Source organism: Peromyscus eremicus, chromosome 2, assembly GCF_949786415.1.
Source record: "Peromyscus eremicus chromosome 2, PerEre_H2_v1, whole genome shotgun sequence".
In the NCBI taxonomy this organism is placed as follows: Eukaryota; Metazoa; Chordata; class Mammalia; order Rodentia; family Cricetidae; genus Peromyscus; species Peromyscus eremicus.
In genome coordinates, this window is record NC_081417.1 from 78,635,657 (window position 1) to 78,650,120 (window position 14,464).

The 14,464-nt window shown below is 44.6% G+C and overlaps 1 protein-coding gene across 1 annotated transcript in view; it reads right to left on the reverse strand.

The window, feature by feature from the left end:
- The window catches only part of Susd1 (sushi domain containing 1), a 115,066-nt gene that overhangs the window by 13,615 nt on the left and 86,987 nt on the right, over positions 1–14,464 (reverse strand). The window contains exons 13-14 of the mRNA XM_059255808.1: positions 9,097–9,193; positions 5,898–6,156 (exon numbers count right to left, since the gene is read on the reverse strand). Of these exons, the coding sequence (XP_059111791.1) occupies positions 5,898–6,156; positions 9,097–9,193 (356 nt within the window). The remainder of the gene's footprint in view (positions 1–5,897; positions 6,157–9,096; positions 9,194–14,464) is intronic.

Genomic DNA, 14,464 nt, shown 5'->3' on the forward strand with positions numbered 1-14,464 from the left:
AAGAAGGAAATATTAACTGAGTAAGCAGGAAGTACAAACAAATGACTTCCAAAAAATCGTGAGAAATAACAGAAACAGCTGGCTGCCTGAACAGTCACCCAAGATTTCTCTGCAACGTTGGGGCATCCATTTTTGGCCTACAGCCCTAGCATATCTGACTGACTCAGCTGTGAAGCAGGATTTTCTAAAAAAGAATCTATGTAATTAAAACATCTTAAATGCTATATTCTATAGATCTCTGAAGTGTTTGAAGATGACCTCTTTATCTAAGATATATCTTTGTTTGACCTTGAATACATACCTAACATGACTACAAATTCGAGTGTTAATGGGTGACTAACTACTAACTTGCATTTCTTTATATTCTAATCAGTTGGTAATAATAACTTTCAAGGATTAGCAATTTGCATTACATTGTTAAATGAGCTGTATAGGCACAATACCTTGAACAAGAGTAGAAATAAATATACAATATTTTCTCACAAAATCAATCTCAAATTTGTATCAATATATATAATTTGTATACAATATACAAAAATTCAATCCATTGTAAAATATTTAAAAATAGTAGTTGCTTTCTGTAAGTAGATTCAATAATCTACCTTTTTATTTTATCATATCCATAGTCTCCCTTTTTTCTTTTCAGAGTAGAATCAATAATCTACCCTTTATCCATCACTTCCCTTTTTTTTTTTTTTTTTTTTTTTTGGTTTTTCGAGACAGGGTTTCTCTGTGTAGCTTTGCGCCTTTCCTGGAACTCACTCTGTAGCCCAGGCGGGTCTCAAACTCACAGAGATCCACCTGCCTCTGCCCCCCAAGTGTTGGGATTAAAGGCATGCGCCACCACCGCCCGGCCACTTCTCTATTTTTTTCAGAGTAGATTCAATAATCTACCTTTTATCTTATATCTATATTCTCTTTTTTCTTTTTCTTTTTTTTCTTTCAAACAAGAATCCTAAATCTAATCTCCTTTGTTTAGACTTTTTCCTGACCATTAACAATAACAACTTGTAACCAACCATCCTAAACAATGACAATTATCCATAACCCATTCAAAGACCAAAAACCACCCACCCCACCTCTTGGGAATGTGTGTGTCGTGTTCTTAAAATTACTTCCTGCTGTCTAGGGTCAAAGGCATCTTTAGGGAACCCTGAAAAGAAAATTTTTGAGTTAATTGTCAAGCCTTGGGAGAGGTAGCTATATCATTTGTTGTCTGGTCTCTGCATAATGGGAACTTGCAGGGCTAGTCTCAAGTCCTTGTTCGAGTAGTCTGTAAAACTGGATCACCTCAGCTAGCCATCTCAAAATTGTCTTGAGCAGTTTGTAGTCCAAAGCCAATCTCTGGGTGGTGTTTGTCAGCTTAGTGGTATTATCCTGATGGAATCTTCATTGTGGGGTTCCATCATCTTTTTGGAGACTTCAAAATTGCATTGGGTCAGATTATTCCTTTTCTTGGTAATTTTTTCCAGGTAGTTCTCTCTTCTTCTTTAGATGTTTATCTGTTCAAACATCTTTAAATTCTTCAAGATGGTTGTTTTTATTTTCCTGAAAAGACAAAAACAAATCCCTTCTCCAACTCTAACTTTGGGGAGTTTCCAAATCTAATCTTTGTCAATTTTGATTTATGGTTTCTCCTTAAATTTTTGTTTTATTTTCTAAAGCTGTTCTATCATCCAGAGCAGTATGGTTTTTCACAATAGGCATTAGGGTCTTTAATTGCTCTGGGAAGGGGTTTCTTCCATGATGGCAGGAAAGGACTCAACGGAATTTGTCATGGGGGCCTGCAAGAGGCCCCTCAGGGCATTTCCCAACAGCAAAGGCAAGGAATTACCTTGCCTGTCCCTTTTTGATCTACATTCATTAGTCCAATGTCTGTCTTTGCCATACCTTCTGCATAATCCAGAAGGGAGGGGCATTCTGTTGGGATTATTTCTTGAAAGAAACGTTTCTAGGAACGCCCTGTTTACAGTTCTTTTTAGGTGACCGTGTTGACCACATTTGAAACATCTGACATTACTATTTTTCTTCAAACCTCTGGAATCACCTCTCCTATCCAAGCATCATCATGGTCATTTTGTACAATATTAATTGTATCTCTGATTCATTCCTCCAAGGGTGCTGATCTTGTCTTTAACAGCCTAATTACCCTTTTGCATTGCACATTAGCATTTTCAAAAGCCAGAGATTCAATTATTATATGTCTAGCTTCTGAATTTAGTATCATTCTACTTACTGCTGAAGACAGCCTTTCTAAGAAATCAGTGAAGGTTTCTTTTGGTCCCTGTATAACTTTTGTAAATGACTCAATTTTCTTTCCTACTTCTTCAATTCTGTCCCAAGCATTAAAGACTGCCATGTGGCATAAAGCCAGGGAGCGGTCATCATACAGAGATTGCCTTTCTACTTTAGCATAATCTCTCTCTCTAAAAAGTTGATTTTGTGAGATTTTCATACCTCTAGCCCTACTTCATTGTTCAATGGTCTTAGCCTCATCTTTCTGCCAGGTCCTCCATTGTAATTGTGGACCAGCTTCTAGGACAGCTGTAACCAAATCTCTCCAGTCTTGAGGGATAATTCTATCACAAGTTGACCACAAGTTTAACATCTGCTTCACAAATGGGGAATTCATACCACACGACACATAGCTTCTTTGAATCTCCTCAAATCTAGCATTTTCACAGGAGTCCAGTCAACTCTTAATATAGCCTTGAGCATTTGGCAGATCCTGTAAGGTTACTGGATAGATTAAGGTTGGCTGTTTGAAAGCCTTAGGCTGTTTCTCTGTAACCATAATGCAATGCTGAGATTGGTTTACCTTTAAATTCTTCTGTCTGGGTCTGAATATCTCTATGATATGTTTTAACAAGTTTTTCTAAAACTTTTATCTTGGCACTCATATTAACCAACTTTTTTAATGATAAAACAAAAATGATCAAACAAATAATATTTATAATTGACATTACATCTATCCCATCAACTTAATTATCCTCTCATTTAATTGTTCTATTTTCAGAACATTAATCGTATTATCAAACAGAGACCAAACACTCCCCATTGTAAAAACATTCCTCATTTCTTAATGTGGGGAAAAAAAAACTTTCTTTTAACTAATTCCTCCCTTTAAGAAATCTTAATTGACTCACCAAATCTGCTGATAATGAAGATTCAGATGATGGTGTGGCAGCAGCCCGAGGAGGGGGCCCAAGGAAAGCCAGAACCCACCAAGAGCGGAAAGAGGACAAAAATCCAGCTTTCTGCATGGGGGAACATGTGAAAGCAGCTAATTCTGGGGTGTATGGAGCCTGAGCCTGGGGAGTTTGCTGCAGAGAGGCTGCAACAGAAACTTAGCCAGTGGGGTAGTGACTCTGGCCACATGCAGCTCATTCTTGAGCTGGGGCCTACAAGACCACAGTCAAGTGGCTTTTTCATGAGTTTATGCCCCACAAGTTGGATGCCAGATGTTGTTCGAATCTTAGATGGTCTTTTAATAAAAAAAAACCCGGAGCCTGGTATCAGGGTGAAAGCTGAAAGATCAGAGAAGCAGAACAGCTAGTCATTAGTTCTTACCTCTACAAAATCTTCAGCCTAGAAAGAGTGAGTTCCTGTAATCCTCAGCCTAAAGAGAGTGAGTTCCTATTTCCTCACACCTTATATACCTTTCTCTGCCCAGACTTCCTGGGATTAAAGGTGTGTGCCATGACTGCCTCGCTCTGTTTCCAGTGTGGCCTTGAACTCACAGAGATCCAGACTGATCTCTGCCTCCCGAGTGACAGGATTAAGGGTGTGTGCCACCACTGTCTGGCCTCTGTGTCTAATCTAGTGGCTGGCTCTGTCCTCTGATCCTCTGGCAAGCTTTATTGGGGTACACAATAGATCACCACACTTGCTTATATGTCGGATCTTTTTGAAAGAAGCACTTGCAATAGTTGGTTTTGTCAACTCAATGCAATCTAGAATCACCTAGAAAGAGAGTCTCAGTAAGGGACCATCTAGATCAGGCTGGTCTACAGCATGCTTGTATGCAGGTATGGGAGGTTATTTTTATCATTTTAACCAACAGGGAAGACCCAACCTACCATGGGTGGCACCATTCCCCATATTTGGGTCCTGGACTACATAATAGTGAATAAAGAGTGCTGAGTAATCATTCTCTCTCTGCTCCTGACTGACTAGTTGCTTCAGGTTCCTGCCTTGACTTTCCCAAATGATGTGCTGTAACCTGGAATTGTGAGCTGAATAAACTCCTCCCTCAAAGTTGCTGTTTGTCAGGGTATTTTATCATCACAGCAACTGGGCTAGAAACTAGAACAAATACCAAGAATTCAGTGGGGACCAGTCTTTAAACAAGTAGTGTTCACAGGTAAAAAACACAACAAAACCCCAAAAAACTAGGCTAGACTTTTACCTAATGTCAAATGTAAAAATTAACTCAAAATGGATCAAATGCCCAAAAGTAAGACTTGAAACTACAAAACTCCTAGAAGTCAACACAAGTAAGAATGTCATGTCGATGGCTTCTTGTGACTCCAACACAGACAGCAAAAGAAAAATAGACAAATTGAACTTCAACAAAATTTAAAACTTTTGTGCACCAAAGAACATTAACAGTAAAAAAAAAAGGAAGAAAATATTCTCAATTTCATCTCATAAGAGATTAATATCCAAATTATAAGAGCACTCTGAACACCAAAAAAAAAAAAAATCGAACAACTCAATTTAAAAATTAGTAAAGTACAACGGGCAGTGGTGGTGGATGCCTTTAGTCCCAGCACTCAGGAGGCAGAGGCAGGTGGATCTCTGTGAGTTTGAGGCCAGCCTGGTCTGCAGAGTGAGTTCCAGGACAGCCAGGGCTACATAGAGAAACCCCGTGGGGGGAGGGGGGGAGGAAAGAAAGAAAAGGAGAAAAAAAAAAGGAAAGTACTTGAATAGACACTTGTCCTAAAGGAGTGACAGCCACCAGGCACTTAAAAGATGCTGAACATCCTTAATCTTTAAGGAAATGCAAAACAAGACCTGAGCAAGGCACTACCTCACACCCATTAGGGTGCCTGTTACATTGATATTTCAAGGTAACAGTACTCTGGGCTTAGGCTTCCCATTCTTAATCCCTATATTATTGTCACCAAGCAGTCCTTGGCCTCTCTGCTGCCCGTACATAGTCTTAAGAAGTCAGCCTCGGTTGGCTGTCAGCACGCCGTGGCTCGTCAGACTCCTGTCCTCGATTACAGAATGTAATAGATGCCTGTTTTAAATATGAAGAGCCTCACAAACGAGATGGCTACGTACTTTCGCTTCAAATGTCTCAGCCGAGAGACGTTTTGTTAGTATTTCTGTAATTTTCCTAGTTTCCAACCCATATGATTTTACACCCAGTTTAGAATTCTCCTAGCTCATTACATTTGCTAATTACGGAAAGAAACGCAGCTGGCAGAGATGAAGCTTTCTGAAGAGAGGGCTGGGGAGAACGGGGCCTATGAAAACTAAGACAGGGCCGTCTGATTTCTGTGTCCGCCGCTCTCTCCTGCTTCTCTGGAAAATGAGGGAAGGCAGCAACCTGGACAGGCATAAAGGATGCAGCGGATCTAAACATTCCTTCCAGCTCGGACTTCAGCAGTGCTGTTGAATGCTGGTGCTCAGGAAGCTGGAGCCACAAAGTAGATCAGTCCCCAAGCAGACGCAGTAAGACTCCAGAAGGGTGGGCTGTCATCTCTGCAGGTCCCACCCACCCACCCTTTAGAAAGACAGCACCATGAGGGAAGAGTCACAACGTGTTTCTGCACTTATTCCGCATGGCATCTGCCGCAGATATGGGGGCTGGGGGAGGGGCCATAGTCAAACAATTTAAATCTCATGTGAAAGAGAGAGAGGTCACAGCACCATTTTAAAAACTATACCTTATTCCATTCACTTGTGATCCGCAATAGAATGCAGTAATCATGTCCTGGTTTCAAAGGTGCGTTGTAATATTCCCCATAGTACAGCCTGTCTCCAATAGGTAGCTCCAATGTGTCATCGGGAACATCACTGGCCAGTACTTCTGCAGCTACATATCCATCAGCATGAGAGGTGTTGCCAAAGAATGAAGTCATACCTTCAGAACCACAAAAGAACGTGCTCTCCAAGGACAGGGGAAGGACCAACAGCTGATATGAACTTAGGAAAGGAGAAAAAAAAAGCAGAGAAATTGGCAAGGGCCCCATTAAGAAGGGAGATTTTAGTCATCAGGCCCTTAACCAGATGTGCATTTTATAAAGCTCACTATGTACTCCTGTTTGGAGGACTGTGTGTTTGGGTTTATTGAACTCATACTATGCAATAAGCACCTTGGAGGCACTAGAGACACAAGAGTGGACAAGAAAAACTTCTGGCTCACATGGGATTTAGTGTCTGCAATTCCAACAGTCATGGACCTCCAAGTTTACCCACAGCCAGATGAGAAGAGAAGTCCCAGCTTCCCCAGCTGGGAGAAACTGGTGCATGCATCACTCACTGCCTTGTGTCTGTCATACGGTTTCACGTGGGCAGTGGGAAGGGTTTAGAAATCACATGAAGGTCAAGCACCTACAAGAGTGAATGTGCTAAGTCTGAAAAACGGCTCCAGACAGTCATGTGGTGACTTAAAACAGAACTCATATGATTTACATTCCCCACAGTTCAGAGGCTGACGCCAAAGTTCACGCCAACCCAATGAGCGGTCAGGAGTGAAAAGTCACCACGAATTAACCTGGGCTGACAGGATCCTGGGAAAGTGAAAAGACATATGGATCTGGTGGAAACGTCCCCTAAAGGAGGGGACAGGAACACTAGCAATCAGGTGTCATTTTGTCATGCATTTTAGTAATATTTATCCACCGAAGGGGAAAACCAGCCAGAAGGACGTGTAAGGGTGAAATCGAATCATGTCCCCCTTTCCATTCCTACCAGCTCGGCCTTTGTTTCCCACCTCTGGCATCATAAACGTACGAACATCTGTCTCTACTGAACTTGACAATGTGGGTTTGCAGGACTGTCTCTCACATCTGCAGGCCCTTTCCCACTTCCTTAGCTATGATGAACTCCCCATAATTGCTGGTTGAGTTGAATTTTCAATAAAGGGAAAAAATGCCTGGATCAGCATCAAATATGATTAGGGTGATTTCCAAAACTCATTAGGCCACGTAATTCTATTTCACCACCAATTTTGTATTTCCTGCTCCACATTTCTAATGCCCCATTTCCTGCTCCCAAAAAGCACATGAATCACTAGGTTAGGAGGGGGAGTCCACCCCACAGTCACTTTGGAAAGTCTCCAGACACCTGCTATGTACCCAACTATGTTAGGTGTCCCTAGGACCCTGACTTCCACAGAGTCTGGCTCACTTTCAGAAAAGGACTCTGAACAAAAGAGATTAAGCAAAACCTGCAGGGTAACAAATAGTTACCAGCAGCAACAATAAACATTGACTGAGTTCCCACTGCCTGTGGGGAACACCTGGGACAGCTTTCCTGGGCACTGGAAGGTATGGTGGCCATGAGGCCATGAGCAAGAAGCCCCACGCTGTCCAGAAGCACATTCTCAATCTGTCTCATCCTGATAGGTGAGTGACTGTGGGAAGTTCAAGGCTCCCCTGCATCCAGTCCATTCTGTACATGGCCCATCACAGGGCAGCCTTCTATTTGGCCTGGTAATTATAGGAATGCCCAGGTCCCATCCCAAACCTACTGGATCAAAGTCTCCAGGACTAGAGTTGGAGCTACTGATAAAGCATGCTAGCTGATTCCTGTTAGCTAGTAAAGATAAGAGACATTAGCCTCCAGGGAGCCCAGGGACAGGTCTGACCACCCGCCCAAGCTCTGTGTGCTCCATGCCAGGGTTCACACAAAAGACCCAAAGCAGACTCTGGCCTGGCAAAGCTGCTACGTGCAGCTCTGGCCAGGCAGCCAGGCTGTGGGAATGGCATGCTCACCTTCTGGTAAACAGCCCCAGTGATGAGACGAAGAAGCTGTTGCAGTGGTCTGGAACCGGACCACCTGACCAGTTTGCAAGGACTTCTCCCCACCGCCCTCTCTGGATGACTCACAGGTCTCCACTTCCTGTTTTGAAGGCACAGGCTGAACACCGCCACAAGGGTCGGCTGTCACTTGGCTTTTCTTTTTGCCTGACGCAATTATTTGGCTTAAGTATCACATCTGCTCTTGTAAATTCATTCAGGCAAGGATGCCATGACTTCTGTTCTCCTTACAGCAACAGAATTACAATACTTTCCAGTAACTTACCAGGAATCCAGAAACAGAGCTGTATGGGCAATGTCTGTCCCTGAAAAGACTTGACCTGCCTGAAAGCAGGGTAACCCTATCTCCAGACTTGCCTTTTCATATTTTCAGAATATCTCATATTTATTTTTACCTTGGTTGCACTGAAAGGGTCACTACACTGAAAGGCTAGGGGTGATAAAAGGCCGAGCAGGTCAGGCCCCGCACATCGTAACTCCGTGACCTGCTCCCCATCTGCAGGCCAATCTTAATCTTCCTCTCTGAGAAGGGGGTTAATTCAACTTCCCTAATCCTTCTGTGACCTTTGTAAATAAAATGCAAAAACTGAGCAAACCGTGGTCCTCCAACAGAGGTAAATTGATTCCATCTTAATGCCATCTGGAATCCCAGCAGGTCACTAACTACACAGTGTCTTGCCTGTAACTCAATATGTGAACAGATAAAAAGCATTCTCTAAATGACCTTTTCAGAAACCACTACACACACGCTCAAGATCAGCCTGACATGAAAAGGGACATCCTGTCACAGTCCTGTGTCCCCCATCGTTAAAGTGATGCAAGGAGCACTGCCCGATGCTGTCAACCAAGGTCTGTGACCACACCAACACTTAATTTCCTGAGTTATGCTGCCCAAATGCCTGTCTCTGGTCCCTCACAAGTTTCACTCTTGATTCGGAAGGATGTTACTGGGATGAAAAGCCCCGCGTGCATTCAAGGAAACAAAGTAAGAGTCCCTGTTGCACTGCCCAACGCAACCACCCAAATTCAGCCACCCCCAGGGAGTCTTCTCACTCACATAGTGGGACCACTGGGCAACTGTGGGGAAAAGACAGGTACTCACCTGATAGGTCCATTTATCTCCTCGGCTTTCCTCAGCCTGAAGTGTGGTAGAGGCCTTCCTTGCACAGTGAAAAATTCTACCTCTGGAAGCGGGGGCTCTGAAGACATTAAAGAGGAGGAAAGACGGGGGAACAGGAGGTTAGATCAAGGAAAAAGCACAAAGAAAGTGGTCCTCCAGGATGCCATTCCAGTTGTTAAACCAGAAAGTGAAATATCCATACACGAAAAAGACAAATATTGTAGAGTCCACTTTCGTGAAGCATCTAGATTAGTCAAATTCACAGAGCGGGTGGCCAAGGACTGATGGGTGTGACAGGGTGCAGAGCTCCCTGCTTAGTGCTCAGAGGTTTACGTGGAGTGACAAAAATTTTTGGAAACAGGTAAAAGTGGTAGAGGTTGCGCAACATGGTGAATGACCTAAAGCTTGTAACGTATATATTTAAAAGTGGTTAATATTGTTACATTTTAGGTTGTACACATTTTTTTTTCACAATAAAAAGAAGTGATAACATGCTCCCACACCCACAGGGGTTCTGATGGGTCCTGCGGTTCTGATGTTTGCTAGACAAATCCTTATTTGGTAGGTGCTATGGTTCAGAGATGGTTTGAAGGCGCCTCCCAAAACTTCGGGCATTGCAAGCTTTGTTCCTAGAGCAATGATGTGTAAGAGGTGGCGAACCTTCTAGATGTAGAACCTGGTAGAGGCTGAACTGGTCACTGAGGGTGATGCTCCTGGGAGTGACTGGTGCTGGTTCAAGGAGTGAGTTAGTTCCCAAGAAAGTAGGTTGTCATAAAAGGAAGAAGACAGGACCACCATGCCTGTGCTCACTGCTAAGACACATAGACACTTCCCGACATAATCCATTAAGAAGCCATCCATGGAGCCCTCGCCTGGGGCCAAACTCATGGAGCAGCCCCACCTTGAACTTTTAGCATCCTAAAGTGCGAGCTGGAGAAACCTGTCCCTTTTCCAGCTTTGCACACTTTATTACAGCAACAGAAAGAGGACTAAAGTAGTACAAAGGACCAGTGCGTCCAATTTCTATGTCCTTATAATCACAGTGTTTTGTGTGTCACACACTCCTGCCTCCCAGCTCTTGACCACCAGATTCCCTGGGGGTTTTTCACGGGCTGAGAAAAACACACTGACTGGCTGACCCCGGTGTTCTACCACATCACTGGTAGTTACATCCAGGAGGTCAGTGCGCCAGCTGCCAGTTTACCCGTGGGCAATGTAAAAAGAACCATTTGGACATTGGTATCGCACACTAGATGTGTCCTGCCGATGTTTCACTTTAATGGTGCTCCCCAGTAAAGCTACCAAGAGGGCAACATGTATGGACACAGTCGTTCCTCCCTCTCTTGCTGTTCCTACTTGATCTCTGCATTGGGAACATCCTCTCCGAAGGATTATGAGAAGCGCCCACCTGTCCTTCTAGCCATGTGACTCATGAGATGGACTACACTTGGCTGCTGTCCCCTCTGGTCACACCTTTCTTTCCTTCCCTTTTGCTTTTTCTTTTCAGGGTATCATCTGGACACAGGACAGGTGTTTTCACTCCATATCCAACCTCCACGCACTGGTCAAGACAGGTCTGAGGCCAGGCCTACAACTGTCACATACACTCAACTTCTCCACAAGTGGAGTTCCAAGTTTGAGGTGGCAGGGTCTCGGGAAGCTTTCTTTTGTCTCAGCTCAAGTTGGTTTCACCAGCCACAGAACCAACAACCACATACTATCTCACCATTTTTGTTTTGTTTTGTTTTGTTGGGGGGTGGGGGTTGAGACAGGGTTTCTCTGTATGGCCCTGTTTGTCCTGGAACTCACTCTGTAGACCAGGCTGGCCTCAAACTTGGAGATCCACCTGCCTCTACCTCCTGAGGGCTGGGATTAAAGGCGCGCACCACTGCCTGGCCTCTATCTCACTCATGTATATTTTTAAGTTTTCCTAAACTTAGAGGTGGTACCGGTGTGATTAGTACTCTTGACATCTATTCTTTTGACCATCTACAGATGAGGAAACAGAGTGTAAGTTCTTTGCCCATGAATACCCTATAGCAGAGGCAGGATAGGAACACATTCTCTGCTACTCACCTTTCTCATTTACCCCCTCACAGGTCTCTTAAGCGCCTGGCTCCACAAATCTTCCACTCAGTGAATTAATAACACCCATTTTTAATACACTGAATGAAGAAAGGCTTTGTAGCATGTCAACTCCAGGGCAAGAATCCGTTTTCACAATCATACTGCAGTACCAGAGTGTCACTCACACCAGAGAGACAAGGCAGAGTGAAGGTTCAGAAATAATCACCAAGGTGATGGGTAAGACCAAGGCTCTTGCTTCCGTGACTTCTGTCTCTAGCTGCCCATCTATAAAGTGGGAATAAGAACAACACCCACTTTGATCCTTAATTGGCACCCTGGAAAAGGTAGTGCCTGTAATATTTGGAGTGCCTTCGAGGGGCCACGGCTGCCTCAGCTCCCTGACCTGATCAGTCAGTGACTTGAAGAATGTCAGCCTGGATGATGCCAGTGCTTCTCATTTAAAGGTGATTGTCAGCCAGGCGGACAAATAACTTGATGGGATTTGATGCAGAAAGAAAGATCTGTATCATTGATGTCATTGACTAATAACATCCACAAGATACCTCATTAACCTGTGGTGGTCAAGTTGGGGGTCTTTGGGGGAAAGGTTCTGGGTATCTCCCTCTTCATCTCTTCTAAAATCTGAAATACAAATTCTACTGCGCTATTACACCAGTTTAATTGTGTTAAACCTCTTTCTTGTGTTATGTTTAAAAACAATAGATAAATTTAAGAAACCATTTTCTTAGTAGTAGCCCCTCCCCTTCCCATGCAGTTCCTATGGGACTGTCACTCATGGTCCTCCAAACCCTATCTGGCCCAGGCCCTAGAGACCATGGATCACCACACCCAGGACTATCAAGAACAGTGATCCTTGTAACTGAGAGAAGACAGCTCCCTGTTCTTATTCTTGGATCACAGCTTAAGTACCACATATGCCGGTAATGCCCATCTTTCCAGGTCTGTGTAAAAGACCTCAGACAAAAAGAAGGCGGAGCAGCTGAGCGACAGCATGGGGCCCTGACGGCCCATTTGGGGATGGACCTTACTGTGCTTCAAGAGAGATCCCTTCCTTGACTTCCATCTGCGATCCAGTACATTCCACAGGCTTAGGCTGTTTGGAGCTGGTTCCTGTCATTTACAACCCAAAGAGCCTTGACTAATTTTAGAATGCTTCCAGCCACCCTCACATTCTGCTGAAGGGCAGAACACACAGCTGCGTGCCCATCGGAGGGAACTCTGGCACCAGGCCGGAAGTGGCTCTTCTGTATTTGTGTGAGAACTACTGTGAATCTAGGCCCATCCCCGACCCCATGGCCAACCAGCTGAGCTCTGGCAGTGGAGAGAGAGGGAGCGGGTAGGCCTGGATCCAATCCGAGGATCAGGAAATAAGGACAGCTAAAGGAGATCTGGATCAGAAGTACAGCGGAAGAGCAGAAGAGAGGGTGAACTGGAAAAGAGAAACGCTTCCAGTCTGAAGAGGGCCGGTATAAGAGACACCAGAGAGGTAGGACATCATGGAAGACAGAGAATGGAGGAACATGAGCTGCTGCTACAACAGCCACTGAGTCACCCATGATGTCACTCACCAGAGCGTGGAGAAAGTTTTGAAGTAGCTCATGTCTCTAGTGCTGAGCCTGACATATGTGTGGAGCTGTCAGGAAGGAAGCCAGAAATCCACACCAAACCTAGAGGGGCTTCTGAAGTCACCGTGACACAGGTCACATCCTCACTGCCAAGAGCTCCGGGAAGGGGACTCACTGGGAACAGGCCCTGCTTACAGGCAAGGCTTCACAAAACACCTTCGCTGAGGGCCTGTCTTCCTTTCGAGAGGAATCCAGAGAGAGAGGTCACGATACATCTGAGCAACATGGCTGCAGAAGTGGTAAAGGAGAAGGAAGCAGCCGAGGCCAGGGCAACAAGGCCCTTCATCTGAGACTGCCCTCCGGCCTGAGTGCCATCACCATGCTGATGGTGCTCTGTAGTAACAGTAAGATAACTGTCCCTTACCTCACAATGCCTGTGATTCAACCCAACGGGAGAAACTGATCATGTTTGTTTTGTTTTTTTGTTTTGTTTTGGGGGTTTTTTTGTTGTTTTTTTTTGTTTTTTTTTTTGGTTTTTCGAGACAGGGTTTCTCTGTGTAGCTTTGCGCCTTTCCTGGAACTCACTCTGTAGCCCAAGCTGGCCTCGAACTCACAGAGATCCGCCTGGCTCTGCCTCCCGAGTGCTGGGATTAAAGGCACGCGCCACCACCACCCGGCGAAACTGATCATGTTTATCACTCAGCCTTCCTCATGCTCTTCTCAGGTGCTCCTCTGTTCTCCTCCAAGATAAATAATCCTAGTTCAGTTCATCGCCTGACTACCCTTTCAACCCAGCCAGTTTCTTTCCACCCTCCAGAGCAGCAGAACTAAGCTCACGCGCCCTGGAGAAGGCAGGTCTAGGGAACAGCAGGAAGGCTATCTCAGGCATGTTCTGAGCACCTAGTGTAGGATGCAGCTTACAGTTTCACGGTGCCACTGCCACCTGGCAGCCAATCAGCACATGATTTCCAGGTAGCTTTCTGGCTTGCTTGCACAAGGCCTTCCCGACTTGATCTGTTCCACACGTTACAATTCTTAAGAAATGTAGAAGCTTGAACCCCAGCGTGCTGATTCTTGCCCCATTTCGAGGTGAAGTAACCCTGACTTCCTGCTCTGTTACCCAGTATTGTTCCTCAGTTCCAAAGTTGCTGTCCTGAGCAAATCTGCTCTCCTTTCCATGGTCCTTCTTACTACATCAAACTCAGCAAAGCAAAACAAAACAGTCCTATCTGGGGTAGGAAACGCAGTCTTTTGCCCTGGGTGCCTGGTACGGCAGCAGGACCAGAGGCAGAAGCTTTCCATACCATTCAGAAGCTCCAGTAACTTCGATCCTCTACTAGAAGCAAACCATGAAAGGCTATCAGGTGTTATCATGTGAGAAAACCTTGAAGAATCCAGAGAAAAGTAAAGACAAAATTACAAACAGAAACAGTACAGGGAGGAGCATGCGATCCAGGAAAACCACAATCCAACAAGCTGAGCCTATAACACAGATATTGCTTCAAAAGGCAAGTGAGAGGTGGCTTAGGTATCGAGGAGAAGAAAATTCCTATGTAGATTCAGCTTCGTGTCTTCAGTCAGAACAGTCTAAATGAACCCAGATCACTACCAAGTTAAGAAAATACTAGAGAACAAAAATTACCCTAAATTTCAGAGATGAGGGACATCTGTTTTTTGGTACCATTGGAGGACGAAAC